The 23,943-nt window shown below is 36.5% G+C and overlaps 1 protein-coding gene across 1 annotated transcript in view; it reads left to right on the forward strand.

The window, feature by feature from the left end:
• Positions 1-23,943, forward strand: part of myo1d (myosin 1D) — an 83,467-nt gene that overhangs the window by 11,155 nt on the left and 48,369 nt on the right. Inside the window, exons 2-11 of the mRNA XM_055042578.1 lie at positions 8,679-8,887; positions 9,400-9,493; positions 10,989-11,154; positions 11,926-11,979; positions 12,362-12,457; positions 13,042-13,158; positions 14,164-14,367; positions 14,765-14,910; positions 14,997-15,111; positions 15,922-16,092. Coding sequence (XP_054898553.1) covers positions 8,679-8,887; positions 9,400-9,493; positions 10,989-11,154; positions 11,926-11,979; positions 12,362-12,457; positions 13,042-13,158; positions 14,164-14,367; positions 14,765-14,910; positions 14,997-15,111; positions 15,922-16,092 — 1,372 coding nt within the window. The remainder of the gene's footprint in view (positions 1-8,678; positions 8,888-9,399; positions 9,494-10,988; positions 11,155-11,925; positions 11,980-12,361; positions 12,458-13,041; positions 13,159-14,163; positions 14,368-14,764; positions 14,911-14,996; positions 15,112-15,921; positions 16,093-23,943) is intronic.

A 23,943-nucleotide genomic window follows, 5' to 3' on the forward strand; every position in this document is an offset into this window, starting at 1 on the left:
TAAAGTGCTAAATTTGTGTTTAACGTTGAAGGGGGATGACTAATTTTTTAATGCAGTGTTTTTGATGGGTGATTCTGGACTTGGAAAAAATACCTAAAATTTGATTTTGATCAAATACTGATGTAGCACTGTGGGATGTGATATGTGTTGATGGGCCTCTCCTCCTACACACAGTGTGGGTAGGAGCTCCTGTTTACTAAGCAGGCTTTACAAAGAAGCAGAAAATCCCCTAATGCAGAGTCCAGATGTTGGGTGGCTGCAGACCATGATGAAAGCCTCTGTCACACTTTATATCCTAGATGAGTGGAAAGCAACACTTCTGTCTCATTTCTGGTGGTTTCCACAGTTTAAATTTTTAGCAAGTGGCAGACTGACCTAATATATTTAGTACATCTAAATATGTACTAAATATATTATGGACTCAATATTTCTTGCCAGTTATCTCAGAAAGTGAAACAGTCAGATTTTAATGACTGGCTTACGGTTAAAAACCCCTCAAAAATTCAATGTCTCAGAAAAATAGAATATTATATTACACATATTAATAACTGATGTTTTAATCACGTCACTTAAAAGTATGCACTATGTACTCAATACTTGGTTTGGACCTTCTAATTATACTTTTATCTCCTTATGGTATTAATACTGAATAATCATTCTAGGTGAGTAGATAGCAATCAGTATTTTCCAATGAGGCTTGGGGTCATGTTTTGAGTGATATAGTTTTCTAAAATTACATTTTTTACCTTTTGAATCAGAATTTTTCCCAAATAACACATTTCTCCCTTGACAAGAGTTTCACAATAAACCATCATCATTGCAGTATCATTTTGACATCCCTGTTGCAAAAAATTTAATGTTCGGGTAACAGAATGTAATATATTCATGCTTTATATATCAGTAATGTTGGTTATTTTAATTCACTACTACTTCCAATCATGCATTGGGATACTTGGAGGAAAAAAAATTTTTTTTGGTGATCTGAAACTTGTGTGAGACTATGAACCAAAGGCTCTGAACATATCCATGAGCAAAATCATAGCTCTGTTTAGCTATTGAGAAGGTATAATAGTTAAGTGACAATTTTCAGTTTAAGAGATATGGAGAAAATAAATTTAGACCAAAGTCCTCAGTACAAACCTCTGGGTCTTGAAGGCAAAAATGACAATAATTTATGGATTGTTATGCAAACAAACCATCAAATAAAGAAAACACCTCAGAGGAAAAAAAAAACCCAGAACAACAGATGAAGATGGTATGCTGAAATCAAATATCACTGCTGTTCCAGTTATGTGCAAAGCATGATCTGATCAATGACAACGATGTTTAAATCATATTGAGCTGGCACAACATCCATACCTGTTCAGCCGCTGAGCTTTATTTGGGTTTTCCTCCTCCTCTAAATGTTCTTTTATATACTTTCATCCTATTGTTGTCCAACTGTGCTAGAGCCAAGGACATAAACAGTGTTGAGTCCCCAGAAGAACATAGGATTGAGTTTCAGGTGTATACATGCTCATTGTTTCAGACTTAACATACTCCATTAAGTTGTTGCTTACTCCAAATATGACCTTGTTTTGGTTAAGGTAATCCACATATATAGTTTTGAGATGAGCTGTAGTTGTGAAATAAGCAGAAGCAGCAAATGTTTTGGATAGTCATTGTTTTTGTCTACAGTACAGCTGTCAGGACACACCCTAAGCATTTCTGATGTTTACACTCAGCAAAAGCAGTGATGAACTCGGAGATAAAAGTGGAACAAACACAGATTATCTCCGTGCAGTTTATAATTCCCATTCCTGCATCGACCCTGAACACACACTGATAACGTGTGCCACAGATTTTATTGTGTAATGGAAATGTAGGGCAGTTGAGATATGTTACTTATATCATTTATTAAATTACTATTAATAAATGTTAATCTGCTATCGGTTATCCCTTTTAAAAACAAGTCTGCCTTGGATTATGTGGAGCTAAACTTCAGTACCTCATTTGGGTTTGACTGTGTACAATATCTTTTAATTAGTTTTTAATTTAACTTGGAAGTAATTGATGATTATCGAACTTTTTCATGTCGTGTAACTGTCACAAAGACACATTAGGTGAATATGAAAGAATACATGGATTCCCATTTTCTTTAAAAAAATGTGGAAAGAATGGCATGTATCAGTCAGTGTTTTGTATGGGTTTTTGATGGTGAACTTGTACATTTTAGTCTCGAAGAGTTGTGAACTTTTATGGACCAAAGTCTTTGCTCATTCTTTATACAATAGCTCAAACTTTAACATGAACATTCTTTGATCTGAACAGCTCCATTTTATGTTGTCCTCATTTGACTAATGAGGGCAAACCCTGCCAAGTTAAACGTGGCAGGGTTTGACTTTGAATAGGGATGCCTTATGGCTTTTGTTCAGTAACGGATTCCAGATTTAAAATTATTATTGTTTTTATTGTGGAAAACATTTCTAATAATTTAACCATCAATTTTTTTTTTACTCTTTTTATTTAAGGAATCTAATTTACTTTTGAGTTTATTTACTCTATCTTTATTATTATTTGTTCTTTAGTTCATCCTTTTTAGTGTATTGATATAGCAATTGATGCTAGTACACCAAGTGCTACTTTTTCAACAATGACTTTCTTCTTGCCTTTTTGGCATAATTGTCCTGTTTGCAGTGTTCTGTGGTCTTCAGGATGCTGTTTGCTCACTAATGTTTCCCAACAAATCTGAGGCCTCTAGAGAGCTTGAGTGAATTAGAATGCATATGTTGTCACTGTTTTCTCATCAAAATCCTCATTAGTATCATTACACTAACATCCCCAATTTACCTCTTCAAATATAAAAAAACGTAGCATCAAATGAGGACGGTAGCTTGGTGGTGGCAATTTCTGTTATTTATTTATTTTTTATTGAAATGTTGGCAAGCAGAAGAACGTATTCACTTACTGCAAACATCAGCAAAATGTCATAGATATCTGGATCAGAGTTGCAAACACAGCAGTAACTGAAGGTTTCGCAGGATATCTGTGTGACTGGAAAAGACCTCGCCCTGCTGAATGTATCTTGCCACAAATCTGCTTTGACTGGTTACATCCCAAAACAATAACTGTGGACCGTCATTTTGAGCCACTCGTGATCCTACAGACCACATGACGTTTTTTGGGGCCATTGGGGGATATTGCTATGAGCCAAATTAAACAGTAAAACCTTTTAATAAAGAAAACGGAGCCACTCCTTTTGCAGTGCTGTGACAATAGCATTATTCTGTTGAGAAAATAGAAACAACTTGCATTCATTGAAGCTGCTTGTGAAGTTTTAACTTCAACTTGCTTCTGATGATGGAAATTAACTCATTAGGGTAATTTTCGGAGTCCTGTTTGCTTCACTCCCCGATGAGAATTTACTCCTTTTTCTTTACACCTACAATAGTATCGACCTTCAAAACTACTCCACACATCTAAATAAAACCTCTTTCTGTGTGAGCTGCTTTTGGCGACTTGTTTTTTTTATGGTGCGATGGAGCCATGCTGGTGAAAAAATGTTACAAGTCGCTGCCGCTCCTCCCCAAGTTAACCATTACAGAGACCCACCCAAACAATTTTGGAGACAGTGGTTGTGTTTGGCTCTGCTCTGTAATTCTGAGGCGAGCATGACGTGTATGTTTACATGCTGTGTGCGTGTTTGAACAGCAGCTTGTGTGGGTGGTATTTGGGGTTTTCGGATATTTTTAGGGCAGACAGAGTTCTTCGGATAGATTAGAAACACCAGGCATTGTGTGAGTTTATGTGTTAACCTCTAAAAGCCACTTTTTAACATCTCGACTTCCATGTACTTCTCAGGTCTTAACGGCTGACCTAGCCACTATGACCTGACGTTTGCCTGCTTCACTGCTTGAGATGGTGAAACCTCCAGTAGGTTGAAAAATGCTTTAAAACTTGATCTTAGCACAGCTTCTGTTTTTATGAGGCGAATCCTGGAATGCACATGGGAAGTGGTTGAAAAAGAGAAAACAGTCCAGCATTTTAGATTTAATGTTTTAGATTTCAACAATAAAGAAGTCTGGTTAAGACGTTATGCAGCCACCTCAAGATTAAACAATGTTCAATATTGGCCATGGCATCATAATGCTTTTGTATTTATTTAATTACTCAACCAATAGAAGAACTATTTCATAGATTGCTAAGATGTTTGATAGTCTGTTAATGTCTTTCTGGTACGGTTTTATGGAAAACAAAGACTGCAGCATAGAGTTTTAATATGCAAGAAAAGGTAAAGAAAAAGGGGAGTGTGGGCTGAGAGTCGTTTACCCAGATACTGTGGAAAATAATTAAATTCCTTGTTTTCAGGAAGCACAGATGTACAAAGCTATTTAAAAAGGAATGTCGATTGGAGATATGTATGGTTCGTTAAGGCTGTGAGAGAGCGAGAAAGAACAAAATCTTCAGCAGATAACAGGATGGATAAACGGAATACAGCAAAATTAATCTTTTCAGCTTCGATCTTCTGTTATGCATTACGCTGATTAAAATTGTTTTTGTATTCTGTTAAAAAATAAGGCAGTGATCTACTTTCCCTAGAATGCACATTGCACAAGTCGTAGACTACTCAACTAGTAATAGTTCAACTATTTGAATTAAACTTCAAACTCTTTTTAGTTTTTATCTATTTTTTAAATTAGTAAAAGCCATTTTTAGGTTGTGTGTCAGTGACTCTTTTCCTCATGTAAAGTGAGTAAAAAAAGATTTTAAGTTCTGTTTTTCGTATCATAAAGAAAAATCTGGATTGGCAAGTCTCTAATTTTCACAAATAATATAGATAAGATAAAAAACGTAAAACTCATATTAGTCATTAAAGACATTCAAAAAATGCATGACTCATGTTTATATGTAACCACTTTATACCCTCGAGTTCGCCTCTTCATGCCTTTCTCAACCTCTTCCTTGTCCTCTGTCTGTTTGATCCTCCAATGTTTCCTGACTGGGATTTAGAAAGGGAAATCACAGGTCAGACGGTTTAATGAAACTTCCAGTCCCAGCTGGACAGACTGAAAAATATGAGCGGATCCAGATTAATGTCAGACGTGCTGTGCTAATTCTGCTTTATACACAATCTAAAATATCACCTTTCAGATAGGTTTAAATATGGAATACCTTCATTTTCCTGTATCTATAAAAAGCAATTCTGGGACATTATTTAGACTCATAATTTTCTAAGCTCAGCCCTGTGTGTCATTTAAATCCTCCTTAATCAGAGTGCAACAGATGGATCTCCAGCTCTGTTTCGAGCCTTAAACTGATTAATTTCCCTCTTTGCTTGTGTGCGTTCTCTCAATCCAAACTAGTTCTCAGAGGAATGAAGAAATGTACAGACACTTTAAGCAGATGCTTATAAACTCAGATCTGATGGACTAATGTTTGTCCAGTGTATCGTGTCTGTTAGGTGAAATAACTGAAACCTCTAAGACACACTGACTCTCCCAGTAGCATTAATATTTCCACAAATAATCACTTCTTTCTATACTCCCACATAATTTCTGAAGCAGTCACCAAAAAACCATCTCTGAAGTTCAGTTGCTCAAAGTTTCTTATACAATTGCAATAATTATCTCAGAGAGGATCAGTAAGCATTAGTGCACACACTCTGTGTGTTTATTGCTCATGTTTCATTTAATTACTGATACGTGTTATCTGTAAAGGTGGAACAAATTCCAGCTGGAAGTAGGTTGATTAAGACAGCCCTAAAGTTATGAAACCATGAACTATTAGGTAATTTTCTGGCTCTGCATCAGCATACAGCAGGTTTGATAAATGCCAGTTTTGTCATATACAGCATACAAAACTATAAAATGAGAAGTATATGCATGCAAATATCAGGGATTATCTTCATTTTTTTTTTTTTTTTTACATATTGTGCTCGTTCTTAAAGTTTAGCTGCATCATTCCAAACAATTACAAAGTGGAAGTGACTTCTCTCAATTTTCTATTTTAAAGGATCAGTAAAGTTTGTATTTCATTGTAACCAAACTCTGGTACTTGCCTTTCCGTGTTTGATCTATCTGATGCTGAAAGTGGAGACCTTTGACTTTTTACTTTCTACAGTCAAAACTCAGAGGTGCTGCTAGTATAACGTGGCTGTTCTTGGTATGGTGCAAATGTGGTTTTTCAGTTTCTCACTGGTCAGATCTCGCAATTGCAGTGAAAAGCAAATTTCTCAGTTCATTTTTTTTTTGTGTTTTTTGTTGTTAATTTTCTCTCTTCTGTTAGGGGTTAGGGTTTCTGTAATCTAAAGCAAAGCAAACCTGATCTATCAGCTGAAATCTAAGTAAAAAAAACATGAAAAAAAATGTTATTAAAGCATATCACTGCTGACTTTAATGTATTTTCCAGCAAATATTCCCAATTGACAAGTAGAGAAAAAAAAAGATTCCTGTGGTTATTTTTATTTATTATGTTTCTGAACACAGAATTTCAACACTTTGATCTTCCATATTTTGCTGAAACATCTTATTACTGAGAGAAGGCTCTGCCACCTCCTATACTTATGCACTGGGATCTGAGATACGTCCCTCCTCTCATGTAAAGCATTGTCCACGGTCCAGCAGAAGCTATTACGCATAAGGCTTAAGTGGGCAGCTCATTGTGTTGGCTCACACAGGAGGAGATGGAGGACCCCTGTCAGACAAAGACCTCCGTTTGACGCATAAACAATGGAGCTGGCACACAGCAGCCTTCAGCCTGGGGAGAGGAATGGCACAATGGGTGTGTTTCTGCTGCAACACAGAGGAAGAGTTTGCACGTTGCTTTGTCATTGTAATTCAGAGTTGTGTTGAGATAGAGAATACAAAATGTATTCAGCTTATTATTTCATACAGGACAAATTTTCCTGAATATTTTCAAAACAAGTACATATTTGATAGGTTTGTCAGCATCATACAATTTGTGTAAAAGGTCGTGTCAGACCCTCTGTAGTTTACAGGATTGAAGACCTAATAAGCTAGCAACATTTTTTCTTACCCCTGTGAGTTAATAGTGTAATGTAAAATCTTCAGAATGCAGTGAATAATTAAATGTGTGTAAAATTAAATTTCAATCCCCATATTTTAAGTGATAAAACATGGATGTAATGATTAGGATTTAATGTGTTCCTGGACACCAAGCTTCATAAAAAAGGTTTCAAATGTATCACGTGTCCTTTGTGGCTCTGACGAGCTATATTTTGCACTTGAGCCTTACATGGTCATGTATGCCCTCACTGTCCTAGACACACTAGCATCCTGTGTCACCTTCACCGTTCGAAAACAAGGATGTGCTCATCTGAGCTAATCTTACAGATTTACTGTTTATGGTCTGTTTCCTGTTTTTTACTTCTTGTTTTTAAATGTAGAATCAAGCAAAGTGTGACACCAAAAGGAGTAAAAATAAAATAAAATATGACCGGTTGCAAAAGCCAAGACATATATTGTAAGAACTTGTGTCTGACTACTTCCACAGCCTCCTGTTAACAGTTTCCTATAAAGTGATGTGGATAATTTAGCTTGATGTTTGAGGGCCTGAATGATAGCAAATCTGCTCATTGCATCAACAATGGACCAGAAAGAGCTACATCTTTTCATTTAGTACATGAGTCAGCATTTTGGTTTTCAGGGGAAAATTATTGCCCATCTTTTTTTGGAAACAGTCATGCTCCATTAAGTCTGTCTGGAACTTCTGCAGTCACAAATGCTTTACATTGAGCTATTAAGAATGTCTTAAAAATAATAATCTATTGGCCTTCTTTGCAAGGCGGCAGCAGAGGTTTGGCAGCTGTGATGAAAGGCACCATTCTTCTGTGGAGAGAAACGGGGATGCTAGCAGCACTTGGACAGGAAGGAAGTCAGCCTGGCAGCCTCATGTTGGGAGAAATGTAGGAATAGAAAGGTTGCATGAGTCTGGGAGTGAAGAGCACACACAGATGGATGCAGAAAGTGAGACAGGAAAGTGTATAAATATCTGTGATACGTTTACAGGATGTGAGCATATTGATTCTCTGTAAGAGCGAAGTGTGTAAAAAAAACATCATTATATAACCATTAAGGGCATACTGTCTCAATTCTGCTTAAGGTCTCAGTAGTTCATCACCCATAAATACATAAATAATGCTGTACATTTAGTATTAAAAATATACTTCATCTTAATTTTGAACTAGCTTTGAGACTTCATTTTGATTCATCAAACCAAACGGGGAAATGGACGTATGACTGAAGATCACAATGTCAAATTTATATTTTTATCATTTATATTTTGTAGGTACTCTTCTTCTTGAGTCTGCAATCTTCCCATTGAATATAGGCCAAGTCCTGGCTGTGCTTTATCCTTTCTGTGTTTAAAATAAATCCCTTTTTTTTTAAATTGGTCTTATTTAATTAAAAAAAAAAAAAACTAATAAAATCTATTGAATGATTCATTGATCACTTACTATATTTAATTTCTGAAATAAGACAGGTCACATGTGAGAGCCAATCATGCTGAAATTGTCAGAAGTGTTGCTGTTGTAAGAACATTTCTGTTTTATATGCTTGCTGTTATTTAAATGTATAAGTAGAAAAGATACATGACTCTTTATCTTTGTGCTTAAAGCAAGTATTTATTTTTTTATTCTTTACCAAAAGTAACATATAAATGTCTTTTATTCCCTTCAGGTTTGAGAAGGGGAGGATTTACACCTACATTGGTGAGGTGGTGGTGTCGGTGAACCCGTACCGTGCCATGAACATCTACAGCCGGGACACCGTAGAGCAGTACAAAGGTCGTGAACTATACGAGAGGCCGCCACACCTATTTGCCATCGCTGATGCTGCTTACAAAGCCATGAAGAGGAGGAACAAAGACACTTGTATTGTCATCTCAGGTACAATGAGAAGTTCAAGAATCACAAAAACACACACACACACACACACACACACACACACACACACACACACACACACACACACACACACACACACACACACACACACACACACATATATATATATATATATATATAAAAACTTGACTGTTTCTCAGATTAATATTCAACTTGGCCATTAGCAATGCTGTGGAGAATAAAGCACCACTCTGTGGACAAAGAAGGAACTGAGAAACTTTAAATCTTAAACTATTTGGAAGTTTTACAGAACAAGAAGCATGATGTAAGAACATCATACTTTTTTTTTACTTTTGAATGAAGTAAAAAGAAAAAAAGAATTCCTAAAAACAAGCCCAAAAATGACTAAAGGATTGACTTGCACTGAAACTGTTTCAACATTATAAGCAGTTCAAGTCTCGTTGCTCGATTTGCAAGCCATGCAAACCACTGCATAGTCTTCAATGCCAGAAATACTTTATGGTTATATATTTATCTTTTTCTTTTTATTGCAGGGGAAAGTGGTGCAGGAAAAACCGAGGCCAGCAAGTACATAATGCAATACATAGCTGCTATTACCAACCCTAATCAGAGGGCGGAAGTTGAAAGGTGAGCTGAGTTTTGGCAGGAAACACGGATTTTGTCTAGTTGGATTACTCTCTTGCTTTGATTATATTTGTGGAAACCAGTCAGACATGTTGAGTAGGAATAAATTTTTCTTCAGTCAACCTATTCCTTTCATTGCTTTCAAGGAGTCGTAGTCTTCTTGAAATGCTCACCGCCTTATATCAAGGCTCTTGCATCATAGTCAGATAAAGTTACAGCCCAGCAAGGTGTTGTCATTGTCTCAGGTAACTGAGCAACTGCTGTTTGCCTTTAAAGCACAAAAAATTTTATTGCTCCACAGCACAGAACAATCAATCATGCTTTAGGGTGTAATTAACCTGAATTGATATAAAGAAGATACGTAGAGCTTTTTGTAAAGCAAACAAAACGCAGGTCGGAGGCTGAAAGTCAAACATCACAGATTAAATATTGGACAATATGCAGTGCTGGTAACACACAGCAGACTGAGGAAGCATAGCTTCGTGTTGGGGGTGTATTGGTCCCATTTTGCAGCCAAAATAACAATCAAGGATTGGAGTCCATTAAACTCCTAAAGGTCCATTGTTGTGTCAAGCCCAAAGAATTTAGTAGACCAAGTCAACATCTCAAACTCATTGTTCTCCCCAAAACATTACAGAAGAATTTTTGCTTTATCACATTATCCTGTTGAGAGACCACAGGATGAAAAGGTCACATGCTTTGCCACAATGCTTAAGTAGAAAGTAAATGTCAAAGAGTCGTCTATGTAGATGGTGGGACTCCAGGTTTTCAGTTCTGAAACTCTTCCGCTGTTCTGAGCCCTCCCATTTGCCATAATTTTTTTACCCTTCTTATGTCACTTTTAAGGACAGGATGTTGGCTTACCCCACCCACTAACAGGTGTCATGTTTAATATATAAGCTGTTTGTTGGCTTTACCTATCAGTACATATTATGTTATGCCTGAAGGATTTATGTGAGCATTTAAAATCAATAGTACAAAGTAGAGTTCCTTATCTCAAACTGTGGTTTACAATAAAGGATCTTTGGGTCAAGTTCAATGATTTGTTCTGTCTTGGTACACTTTATTGTGACCCATCCAATGTCAGAAGCAACCAATTTGCCACATTTATGTGGTCTCTTGAACTGTCTGTCGTTATCAAACTCTTGCAGAGCTGATTTACTCTTAAATCCTTTCCCATGCTGTCTCTACCTCACTTGGCAGCTCAGAGATTTAGTAGCAGTGGATTGACTTTAACTGACCTTATGCATACTGTTAGGTATGGTGGAGGCCCTGTCATGCCAGGAACATTGTTAATGTGCATGGCGTACTAAACTGAGTCATCACATTAACAATGTAATGTAAACACCATGCTGTTAGATGGATGACCACAGATGCAATGCTTTATACATTTTAGGTCTAGACTGCTGTTATAGAAGACTGTACACTGGTGATATAAAGATGTTACTAATGATGTTTGAATATTTTTTTTTCTCTGTACCACCTTCCCATTTCACAGAGTAAAAAACATGCTGCTGAAATCCAACTGTGTCCTGGAGGCCTTTGGAAATGCCAAAACCAACCGCAATGACAACTCCAGCCGCTTTGGCAAATACATGGACATCAACTTTGACTTCAAAGGGGATCCCATCGGGGGCCACATCAACAACTACCTACTGGAGAAGGTGAGGTGGTATGATATTAAAATGGGACACTTTGGGATGGGATAAAAAGATTTGTTTAGAACAAATTTACAGTCCTGTCAATTGTATTTAGGTCTAAACTTTGACTGAGCCATTCTGATACATCAATTTGAGTTTAAATAAATCATCCAATTTTAGCTTTGACTTCTTGTTTAGGCTTTTCATCCTGGAATAAGATAAATCATCACTTCATTTTCAAGTGTTTTGTGTTCTTTGACAGCCACTCCATAATTTTCCCATTAAACTTGTCCATGACTAAGAAAAGTATTCCCACAGTATGATGCTGCCACTTCCATGCGTCATGTGTTTGTTTCCTAGAAAACTGAGTGTCCTGGATTTTTATTTTTTTTTTTTTATTGGTCTTATTTAACCCGAGAAGCTTCTTCCATATGTTCACTGTGTCCCCTGCATGATGAGTTGTTCAGTCATACAGATTTAGATCTATATTACTCACTCTGTGTGACTTTCTGTGTGATTCACTGGATTTTATTTAAAGCCATCAGAACATCCAAGGCTGAAGACAAATACATGCCACAGTTTTTGATGATGTTTCACACAAAATGCTTTTAAAATACATTAACATTTGTGCTGGTGAATACTCAAGAGGTCTGAATGCTTTTCCAAAAATCTTCTACACATTCCAAACTATCTTTATGTTGAGCATCAGTGATGAACATGAAGACCATTGTTGAGTTCAATTTATGATGTTGTGACTTCACCAAACTGTGGTTTTTTTTCTTCCTACTAAAACAGTCCAGGGTAATTTTCCAGCAGGAAGGCGAGAGGAGCTTCCACTCATTCTACCAGGTAATTATATTTGCACATCTGGATTTGCATAAACTCTGTGTTCTGTTGCACAAACTTCCTTGTGCTTTTTTTTTTTACATTCAACATAACCATGGGAATGTTGACTTGTTTTTCTATTTTTAGCTCTGCTATGTTTTGCACATGTATGTATATTCTAATCTGAATCGTGAGTCAGTCAGAATCCTCTTTTCCCTATTTATAGGAGTATATAAAGTGATTCTTGTGGATGTTTGTGTTGATACTTCAGTTGTATTCACAGATTTGCAATGAGATACTTCTGCTTCATGCATTTTATTCCTAAGATTGACAAAGTTTAATTTAATTCACAGAAGTTTTCTAACCAAATTATCATTTTAAATTTTTTTTTTTAAATTTTTACTAGCTGCTGAAAGGTGGTCCGGATTCCCTCTTACGCTCTCTTCACATTCAAAAAGACCCAACAGCATACAACTACATCAAAGTTGGAGGCCAGATTAAGGTATTTCAGACTCTTTGTTAACATATGAATAATCTACGTTATCATACTTAAAACCACATTTTTCCTAATTAATTATTAATACTTATCTTATAGGGCATGAAAGTAAATCTACGTTTAAAGCTATATGTTTGGGTTTTAGGAACAGAAATGTAGTGACCCTTCAGGCAGAGCTGTACATAGCTTGATCCTTTTCCAGACCTTTTTTTCAGATCTGCTTTTTCTGTTGTTGAATGAGTCAGATGATTAAGAACAACATGGAACCAAAACACTGTACAGCATCCAATTAGCTGATGTCATGCAGCTCAGCACACCCAAACAGCTGAGGTGTAGCTTTCCACTGTGTCTAAGCAACTTGTATTTTAATTTCCAGGAAATCTGTAATTTCACAGCTGAACTAGAAATCCAGCCTTCAAAAAAGAAATAGGCCACAACATTCAGTGGGAAGATATTACAAATATTTTTTTCCACTGTTCTGGTTTATAGAACTGATAAATGTTGAAACAATTACACTTTGTTTTGTGTTCTTTGAATTATTTCGTCAATGTGCCTAAAGCATGCTTTTTTTTTTTTTTTAATCTTTTCAGTCTGGCATCAATGACAGTGCTGATTTCAAAGCTGTAGCCGATGCCATGAAAGTAATTGGGTTCACAGTCGACGAGATTCAGACTGTTTACAAGATCCTGGCCACCATCCTGCATCTGGTAATACACAGAAAACCTCAATCCTCTTCATCTTGGTTGGCAAGATTTTTCCTTTTGCCACCTTAGATAAAAAAAAAAAGTACATTGGAAAGGACTGATGTAATTTCAGTTATGCAGCTCAGTCACTCCTAGAAACATTCTACTTAAAGTTTGATTGTTGGACTTTACTTTTATAAATGTCAAACTTTGGCATTATAAGAATAAAGGACTCATTATGTTTGTTATCTTGCCCAACAAATAATGAAAAATGTACCAACAGAACACTGTGCCTCTTATCATGGGAATATTTTCCCCCTAACTTCCCTGAACACATGCTATTTTACTCCAAGTAATTACAAGCAAATGCAAAACTCATGAAACAGACCGTTGAAAAAAATGTGACAGAAAATGTTATTCTGCTACCTCAGATGGCAAGAAGCTCAAATTTGCTGAAGCAGGTACTTTAGACACCAAGAAATATAAAATGTAGTTTTTGCTCTTTTTTATTTTTTTATTTTTTATTATTATTATTTTTATTGAAACAATTTGCAAGTAATAAGATGTCTTATCAGGCTAGAGTGAAAGGATGTGAGCCATATCAAATATTTGGTCATAAAATTAGCAGCACCATAATGGATTCTGATGTTGAGGAATTTCAACACTTTGTATATGTATAAATATTACTATAACATTACAGTTTCACTGAGCTAATCAAACATTATGGCATTAGTTTACCTGCAATAGGGATGCTAAAATTAGGATATTGAAATAAGAAACCTCCATAGATGTCTAATTCATTTTTATGTCTTGGAGGGGTTGAAATGATATTGTAAAATCAGAGTAGAGTAAATACAGTAGGCACATAACTCATTATTTAACCTAGACTTAATTTAGACTTACTAGTCTAAATTATTGTTTTAGTTTCCTATTTATTGCAAGAACATAAAATATTTTTATTTTTCAGAAGTTCTTACTTAAACAGAAAAAAAAGGTCAATGAACCCACGTCTTCTGTTCTGTCCTGCAGGGAAACCTGACCTTTGGAGTCGATGGTGATGTTACCCTGATAGAGAACACAAAGCTTGTCTCTGTGATTAGGGAGCTCCTTTCCACCAAGGAGGAAAATGTGGAGAAGGCTCTGCTGTATCGCACAGTGGCAACCGGTCGAGACGTCATTGAAAAACAGCACACCACACAGGAGGCCAGTTATGGGCGAGATGCTCTTGCAAAGGTTATTTCTGGGCACCAGTTCTGGTGACCTTTTTGTATGTATGTGTTTTTTTTTGTGTGCTTTTTTTTGTAGCAGCACTAAAGGGGTTGTGACATTTCACTCTTTGCTTTGTGTTACTTATAATTCTAGTTATCGTAGTTCACAGAAACATGAGTCACAGTGTTTTGGCATCAGACAGAGACTGAACACTGTGGAGGATGCAGTTAATGTAGGCAGTTGCAAGACCAGCGCAGTGATGCTGTTAACAAAAAAAAAAAACCTGACTCATTGATATTTTGGCACTTTTCATTCCGGTTACTCAGCTGTTGCTAAGCGTTTGTGCCCTGAGATAATCTGAACACAAACAAGTGCAGCATTATTCCCCTCCACACTTCTCAACATTTTACATTTTCCTCAGGCAATGTATGAGCGTCTGTTCTGCTGGATCGTTGGCCGCATCAATGACATTATTGAGGTGAAAAATTATGATGCCAGAGTCCATGGAAAGAACACGGTCATCGGAGTGTTGGACATCTACGGCTTTGAAATTTTCCAGAACAACAGGTGAAGATAAATGTGAAAAAAATTGTTTGCATTTATGTAAGACAATATTTCACAATTTATTTTATGTGCCTATTTTATTTCTTTAGCTTTGAGCAGTTTTGCATCAACTACTGTAATGAAAAGCTGCAGCAACTCTTCATTCAGCTGGTTCTAAGGCAGGAACAGGAGGAGTATCAGAGAGAAGGCATCCCCTGGAAACATGTATGATGTGTTTTGTTTTTCATATTAAACTATGTGAAAAATTTATCTTCCATCCTTAAAGCAATTGGCTATTGAGTTTAGTCGGCAGTACTGGTTGTCAGACGGGTTTGAAGCTTTCAAAGCACTGCCATTGCATGCAAAGTAGTCAGTGCACTGCCATGCCATCAAAAGCAACAGCAGGTGTTGTCAAACGTTGAAAAATCAAAGAAACAATGAAATCCAGCTTTATAAATAATCAGGAAAACCCCTGATGTCAACAGTCCCAAATGGGAAAGAAAGTGGCTTCTTACCAATCTCATATAAATCTAAAATGGCTTCTGGATTCTTAAAACTTAAAAGTATTTGCATTATTAAACATGTATATGTATTTTAAATATAACAAGATAAGAGAAGAAACAATGGATTTTCATGGTTTTCCACAAGAAGTTTGCACTGCTGGGTTTTCTTCCAAACAGTGTGTGTGTGAGAGAACCATCTCAGGACCCCATAAAAGGGAGGTTCCTAGGACTCTGAAGTAATTCACAGTTTACACAGTAATGTATCTACAAAGTTGGAGTTCTTTGTGCACTTAATGAATTAAAAAAAAAACATTTAGATGCTTCTGATCAGATGAGAAATAAGAAATTTACATCTGTTGCCAATTGATTGATGTATCTACTTGAAATTTTGCCGCAAAAACTTTTAATTCTGGTGTGTGTGTGTGTGTGTGTTTTTTTGTTTGTGTTTGGTTTGCATTTTATCATGTAATCATTTGCATATTTCTGTTTTCCAAACTGAATTCACCTCTGTCCTTGGTCTCGTTTTTTGTAGATTGATTACTTCAACAACCAGATTATTGTTGACCTGGTGGAGCAGCAGCATAAAGGCATCTTCTCTGTTCTGGATGAAGCCTGCATGAATGTGGGCAAAGTTACGGATGAGGTCTTCCTGCAGGGACTGAACGTCAAGCTGGCCAAGCACGCCCACTTCACAAGCCGCAAGGTAGGAAGAATGAGCTGCAGATATTAATCATGTTTTTTTTTTTGTTTGTAGTATGTGACTCTTTGTAGCAGAGTTGGAGTAGATCCAAAACTATGTCTTGCCTTTTTGTAGTTTTGTGTTTGAAACTGATTGGACATCTGCACCTCAGACTGTTTCCTTCATTTTGCCTTTCTCATGAGCTATGTGCTATATTGCAATTACTATTCTTGTTCAAATGCATTAAATATCCATATATATATACAATAGGAATTGTTTGCTCTCATTAAATCATCTTGATACAGAATACCAGCTTTTTCACATCCTTGATGTGGCTGGAGTAATCCAAGTGCAGCAGAGGGCAGGTTTCTTCTTGCGTTAAGCAGCTTTTTGTGCTGTAAGTGGAAACTGAATAAGCAGAAAGATTCACTGTCTAATTTGTACTAATGGTGTCATCAGACTCCTGAACCAAAGCTAAGCTAAATGTCCTGTTATTCATTTTTGTTTGTGACATCTTATCTTTTTTGATCTAATCGATATATGACACAAAAAGGTCTACCAGGGGCAGAAGTTAAAAGATTTCATTTTACAGATGTTTTTTTCTTTTTTTGACTGGAGATTTGCTGCAGTCTACTTTCTAAACACCAGGGGGCAACAACTGTCAGGATTTGTTTTTTGGGAGTCTGACTCAACAATTTGAACAAGTGATGTCACTATCAGCCTATAGGAGAGTGGAGGAGACATATTTACAGATTTATGAGGAGAGCCATACAGGAGAGCTAAAGTTAAGTGAAAAGGAGGGCAAAGGATAATGCTGATGCAGTTGGAATGCATTTTGACAGTGTGTGTGTGTGTGTGTGTGTGTGTGTGTGTGTGTGTGTGTGTGTGTGTGTGTGTGTGTGTGTGTGTGTGAGAGAGAGGGAAGCTGTTAACTGAAATATATAAATCAACAGGCTGTGCCAAAAAACTGTTCAAAGTCTTCATGTTCCCATGTGAAGCAAAAATGCCCAACAGGCCCTCCATAGTTCAGTACCTGGTACCCACTGGAGTTCAGAGTGAAAAAACTACCCTGCTTCACGGGGAGCTGTGAATACAGAAGGACTGAGGCAAAGATTGTACTGCACAGTTTATTGATCCCTGAAGCTTCCTTTCCTCCTTTCATCCACGAGTCGATATGCTCTTCAATATCACTCTTCTTCTGCTGCTCTCTGACCCGCTCCTCCTGCTGGAATTTCAAAGACATGTAGGGTTTCAGAATACATTTATCCTGTTGGTGCTTCCTGGAACTAATATCTTCACGAATCAATATTGTCTGGAAACCTTTTTGTTTGCTGTTCTGTTTGAAGTCCTGTTCCTGCAAAATGTTGCTGTGAATTAACTTTTTTCTGTTAAGAGATAATACGAGTTGTTCCCTGCTTCAGTGAACCCCCTTATTAATTAAGGTGTAAATCTTTATTATGTTGAGTGTGAATACAGACAGGTTGTTTGGTTAAAAATGAATTTGAGTCTTATAAATAAAAGAATAATTGAGCCTTCAAACAAATGTTTATACCATCAGATAAATGACGTGTAAGCCAGCCCTTTCCTACAGTTTGTCACAGAGGTGAGATCAGTAAAGGCTTTGCTCACCTTTGTGGCCAGTGGTTAAGGTTACACTGGTATGCAAGCTGTCCACTGACTACTTTGCATGCAATGTCCCATGAGAAGACATAATCCAATTTTTACAAAAATGCAAGGCATTTGTGTGATGTTGTATGTACTGGTTGTGTCTCCATTGGTGGCAGCAGCTGCTGTCTGGCATTTGAGAACTGATAACCTCAAGATTGTCTGCTTGAGAGCAGAATTCATGGCTCTATCTATAACAGCAAGTCCAGAAGCAGTAAAACAGTTTCTGACCATCACATTAGCCCTGCCATCTTTGACTAGGAACTCTTGAAGTAATTTTGGCAGGTTGAAACTCAAATAACATTCTTCATTGTATGCAAGAGCATGTGACTCTCGCTTGGGTTTTTGAACAGTTTCTACACTGATATATGTCAAAGACTTAGTATTTAATTTATTGTGAAGACTGTTAATCTATTAAGACTAGGTTTTTAGCCTAGTTCATGTTATTAGATGTGTTCTGTTTTATTGATTATACATATAGTAATTGGACAATGGTCTGAGGGAGATAAATTTTTCATATAGGGTTTAGGGTGGTTTGTTTTTTTGTTGTTTGCTTTTAGCCTTTTTTATACTTTATTGCAGTAGCTGCCACCTGCTGGTCACATTATTTTTACACAGTTTATTGAGCTGCAGAAAAGCATTTTTACAAACCCCATACCTCCTAAATTTTGAACATAGATAAGACATGACTATTTGAAAAGATAACCCAAAGTAGTTTTTGCATAAGTTTTTTTTTTGTTTGTTTTCTTTCCGCTCTACATAATTATTTAGACTTGGAGATTTTAACGTAAAGGGGAAAAAATAAGAGAAATCTTGCTGTTTCATTACAACATAAAATTCTTGTCTCTAACTCCATGTGCAGGGTGTATGGTGGTTCTTGGAAAAGGTTTGAAATTCACAAATGTTTGAGGATAGGAATTCCACACAAGTCTCCAAACTCTATAATCCACCGAAATTCGGCAGCTTCCACCATTCACATATTTTCCCTCGCAGACAGTCTAAAGCAGATGTGAAGCTGAAGTAGGAAACGAAGTGTGAGAAAGAAAGAGTTGGTGTTGGTGAGAAGCTAAGAATTAAATATGAGGTGAGACATCCACACCAAGAGGCAGGAAGAAAGAAAGGTGCTGAAGCATGTGGAAAGACTGTATGATAATCACAGTTACATCTGTAGTTAATGATGTTTGACATAGACTTTCGGCAACATTACAAAAACTGTTTTGTTTTTCCAGCCCATAAACTCCATCAGAAATGTTACAGCCACAGCAGGATGTTCTTTTTGTCCTTGATTAACTTTTATTGCCTGTTATGAACAAAATAATAAGTAAAAATATATCAGAAAACTAATATAATGTGTCATACAGAAATGTAGAACTGAGAAAACACTATTGCACTTGTAAGAAAGAAATGCCTAAAAACAATGCAAAACGTAAACAATAAAGAAAAAAAAAACCTAAGACAAATAAATGTCAATCATAAAAATTTCATTTGAGAAAATCAAAAATTAGTTTAATAAGAATAAAAAAGTCTGCAGAGCCTTAAGATGGATAAAAATGACAACATATACCAAACAAAACACAACTCTGTGTTAGATGGGCTAATTCAAAAACATCTATTACTATACAAATAAAGCCTGAAAAGATCTGTTCTTTTTTATTTATTTACATTTTTCAAATGTTTAGCATTTGTATTACTTGTTTCCTGCTGCAAACAGAGTACACACACACACACACACACACACACACACACACACACACACACACACACACACACACACACACACACACACACACCCACACACACACACACACACAACACAACACACACACACACACACACACACACACACACAAAAACAATCTGCAGGAACAGAGTGAGTCATAGGTCTTGGCCTACGGAGATGCTCATCTAACAAGATCTGTGCAGCATGTCTGCTTTTTTCTCACCCTCTTCTCTGTGCTAAATTATGCTACACTGGCCGCAGACTGACGCACAGGCACTCTGTCCAGGCTGTTTCATTGCTTCAGTAACTCGCTCTTTACATGCAGCATGTGGTCAGTAAATACACTCAAGCCGCACAGACGGCGTGCTCAGATCGGCTGTTTCCACACTTGGGGAAAGGGTATGTGTACAGAGTTTCGATCCATGACAGATGCACTTTGTTGTGATTCTAGCCCAGTCTGTATCATCTCTCTGTCATGATGTTTTCCAGTCAAATGATCAGAAATTCCTTTCATTTACTTCCCAGGGTTCTTGCTCTTATCAAATACTCAAGTTGTTTGAATACTTGGAAGCTTCTGGCTTGTTTACATATTTTCTTCTACCTAAAAGGATATGTTTAAATTTGCATAATTGCATGTGATATTTATTTCCTGCTTGTTTTGGGGCAGTAAAATCCAGCTGTCTGCAACATTTCTGCATCTGATTGTTTGTTATAGCTTTTGACTTTAGTCCAACTAGATTTTGAAAAGGTTTTAGCCATGCTGACCAGCTGCTGTTAAGTGTCAGACTTGTGCAGTTCATTTTTAAAAAGCTTTTTTTTAGGTCATTATAACACTGCTTAACTTAAGTCGTCAATTTAGCTATCTATCTGTCTAGCTGCCTGTCTGTCTTGAGAAATGGGCAACTTTGCAAAAGACCAAATTTAACTTAGATGCCTTTATTGTAACTTTATAGGGGCCTTAAGGAGTCTTTTTGTAATCAATTGCAAACTATTCATCATATTTAACATATTTTATCATAGTATCACAGATGATATTGTGATATTGTGAGAAAACAGTCAATGTTATGTAACCATGCGGCTAAACACAGTTTGGCTAATATTTCAAATCAAAGAAATCATAATTATGTAGGTCTTTAGCGACTTATATTATTGATTAGCAGGGTGAGCACACCTGACTATTAAAAGACCCCTACATCAAATGAATGCATTTCTACATAATGCATGTATAAAAATGATAAAAAAACGACATTTTAAAACATGCTGATCTTTTCAGATATCTTGCTGATGTGAATAAAGATTATTTCTTTTTTCAGTAACTGTGTCCACACTGAAGAGGGCGAGACATGTGGCTGTCGGTACCGGTAGTTCATTCACCAATTGGAACAAGATACTTTGATACATTTACATTAACTTATAAGCAATCAAAAAAAATAATCAAGTAAAACACACAGTCGAGAATACACACATCTCCAGCAGATTTATCTTCTCCTTAACATCTCACTTTTTCTCTCCCCAGTTGTTTTCTGTTTGCGACGCTCAGTTTACCTTCAGCTTTTTGAGCGTACCTTTCACGTAGATCTCAGCACGTTGCTTGTACAGGTGCAGAATACTAACAAGTTGTTTGTGTATGTGTACTCCACCAGCTGCCACATGTATGAATTCATGTAGGGGGATGTCCTGGGAGGTAGAGCTTTCACGCACCATGTGTTCATAGTGCTAATCATCCAAACGAAGTGGTCATTAACACCAGGGAGGTACAAGGTCAGCAAATGTACAAAGGACACTTGGAAGGAGTCAAAATGATACCTGTAAACAAGACAATATTATATCCAACAGGGCAGCTGTGGTTTTATTAATGGGCTGGACTGAGTTTGTACTCATCTCTCTGCTTAGAGTCAGGGAGGAATGTGGTGATTTAATGCCCTGAAAGCTTCTGCAGAGATTCAGAGATGATCAGAGGCTGCTCATCAGGAGGTCTGGCCTGCTTGCTGGTAGATATCTCTTTATTCCTGGAGAAAGAGATTATTGGGGCACAGGTGGCTAAAAGGATTGCTGGAAAGGTAAAAGTGATGGGAGATGCATAGGAGCACACAGGCTGGCAGGAGCAGGGGAGGCAAAGATAAAAATGAAATCTGATTTATTGGCAGTCTATCAAAACAATCTGTGCTGTAGAAAATGAAGGACATCCTCCTGTACACCTGCTGAATTTGCCAAGAGTATTTTTTCTGTTGACTTTAACAGCAGAAAATCTATGTCAACAAGTTCATCTCAAATTAGAATATTATTTCAAATGGGCTTATTTTAGTTCAATAAAGAAAACATCAGATTAAATTTGTTCACAACCCAGTGCTATATAGCAAGTGTTCTTTAAAATTTTATGTGACTAAGAACTAATGAAAATACTAGATTATTTTCAGGCTTGGCTATATGGCTGAAAAATACATCACTATATTGTATTAGGGTTTTATATCAGTCGATATCACTAGTTATTGAATATTTTTTTTGTTTTAAATAGCTGAAATTCTGGTGGCTGTTTATCCAGTTTTATCTCAAGCTGTTGTACTTATTTTCTCCATTCAGTCCACATAGTTTTCCTTTTTCTTTTTTTAAGCAGTTATGGGGCATGATGTCAAAACATGAAACTGTTGCTGTGCAAGTTATTCAACAGGTTGTTGTTAGGTAACCAATCAGTGAGTTACATAGAGACACAGAAGAAGTTGAAGGCAACAGCCTTCGTCAATGTCTGTGTTTCTGCTAATTTTAGATAAACTGGTGATGACTAGTTTATCTGTAGTAAGACTAGTTTCTGAATAATTATTGTTAGCTTCACTCTTGGTCTTCAAAAGAACAAATCACAAAAGCTGTTTTAAGATATTCTGGTTTTCCATTATCATTCATAACATTGAAATATCTAGTACCAAAAACAAAACATTTTTTGACATTGCCCATTCTACTGTTAGCCATAGTCACTGATTGCTTATGTTCATCCACAGCACCCCTTCACACAGCAACAGTGTCTTTGTTCCTTAATTTGTTGACTGAAAATCCACAGAATTGCTGAAACAGCATCACAGGTTGTTGCGCTTCAGGCCATAAAACAGGTTTTATCTATAGTTATGGAGTTTTCATGCTTGCCACGTACTGATTATGAGCCCCAGGAAACATAAATCAAATGATCATTCAAACAGTTAGACCAAATGACACAATCCTCAAATGTAAGTCGGGAAAATCTAAACTTTATAAATTAAAAATGTGTAGTAACCCTGTCATACAATGAAAGACACACATATACAGCCTGACATTGATCATGGCCAGAGTCCAAATCACAGAAGAGGTGCTAATAATGAAGATGCCAAGCTTTGTTTCTGAGGTGTGTGTTGGAGTGTGACTGATTGTTTTGGATGAGGGCACTGTGTGGCGTCCAGCAGATGCAGTCTGCCTGTCTGAGAGAGCATCTGCTCGTCTGCTCTGTCTGTCCTTTTCCTGATTACTGCTTAAAAGAGAAATAAATCTGTAAACAACTTTCTGAATAAACAGAAAGCAATAAAAACAAGTTTTACATATTTTCTTTGTGTATATTTTGCCAGAGAAAGTGGAGGGGTTTTTTTGTCTCTTATTTATAATTACCTGCTAAATTCATTGTCTTCATTGGAAATCACATTTGGCTTTCCTGTTTCAAGAGTAAAAGTTTCTGATAATAACATTCTACATTAAAATCCCTTTTTTGACCATTTCAAGAAGTATGTGTGCTTGTTCAATCACTAAACTCAGCTTTATGGATCATTCCAGAATAAAAAAATGATCCTAAATTTAATGGATACACCACTGTGGTATGCAAGACTTCACAGAGCTAATATTTTTCTTACAAAGACTACCTGAAATGACTGAAAAAGTCCAAATCACTTTTAAAGCATTTTTCAAGGTGGTCTTAAAACTTGATTTTAGTATCTGGCTTCCTGCCAAGATGGTTGTTTATTGGAGGGTTTGTCAGCATCACACAGTAAAGAAATTGGGTTTTGATTATGATAACTTAGTGAATTATGAAGCAATTGTTCAATAGTTTTAGGGAGGAAATGTTTGAAATTTAAAATATCACAATAGGAAGGTGACATATGAATAGTTTTTGTGTGAATACAGCAAAAGTTGCACTTCATTGTAGGTTTCTTGTTTTGTTGTTGCTCAGACATAATGGTCAGAGGAACACATTGTATTGCGCAGTCTGGAGTATTTAGTGCAGTAGTCTTTAGTTTAATTTGAACATTCTTAACATATGTATAACTATAGAGAAATATTTGTATTTGCAAGCTTTATTCTCTGTCCGATTGTCTAAAATGCATTGCTAATAGATCTGTCCGTCATCCGTCCAATCGTTCCTTTCATCTGTTTGTCCCATATGTCCATCCCTTTGACATGGATGTATGTCAAAGGGACTATTTAGCACTTTATTTATTCAATCTTTTCTGCCTTTTCACTACTATCTTCATTTGCCA

Source organism: Poeciliopsis prolifica, unplaced genomic scaffold, assembly GCF_027474105.1.
Source record: "Poeciliopsis prolifica strain line A6 unplaced genomic scaffold, Auburn_PproV2 SCAFFOLD018, whole genome shotgun sequence".
NCBI lineage: Eukaryota > Metazoa > Chordata > Actinopteri > Cyprinodontiformes > Poeciliidae > Poeciliopsis > Poeciliopsis prolifica.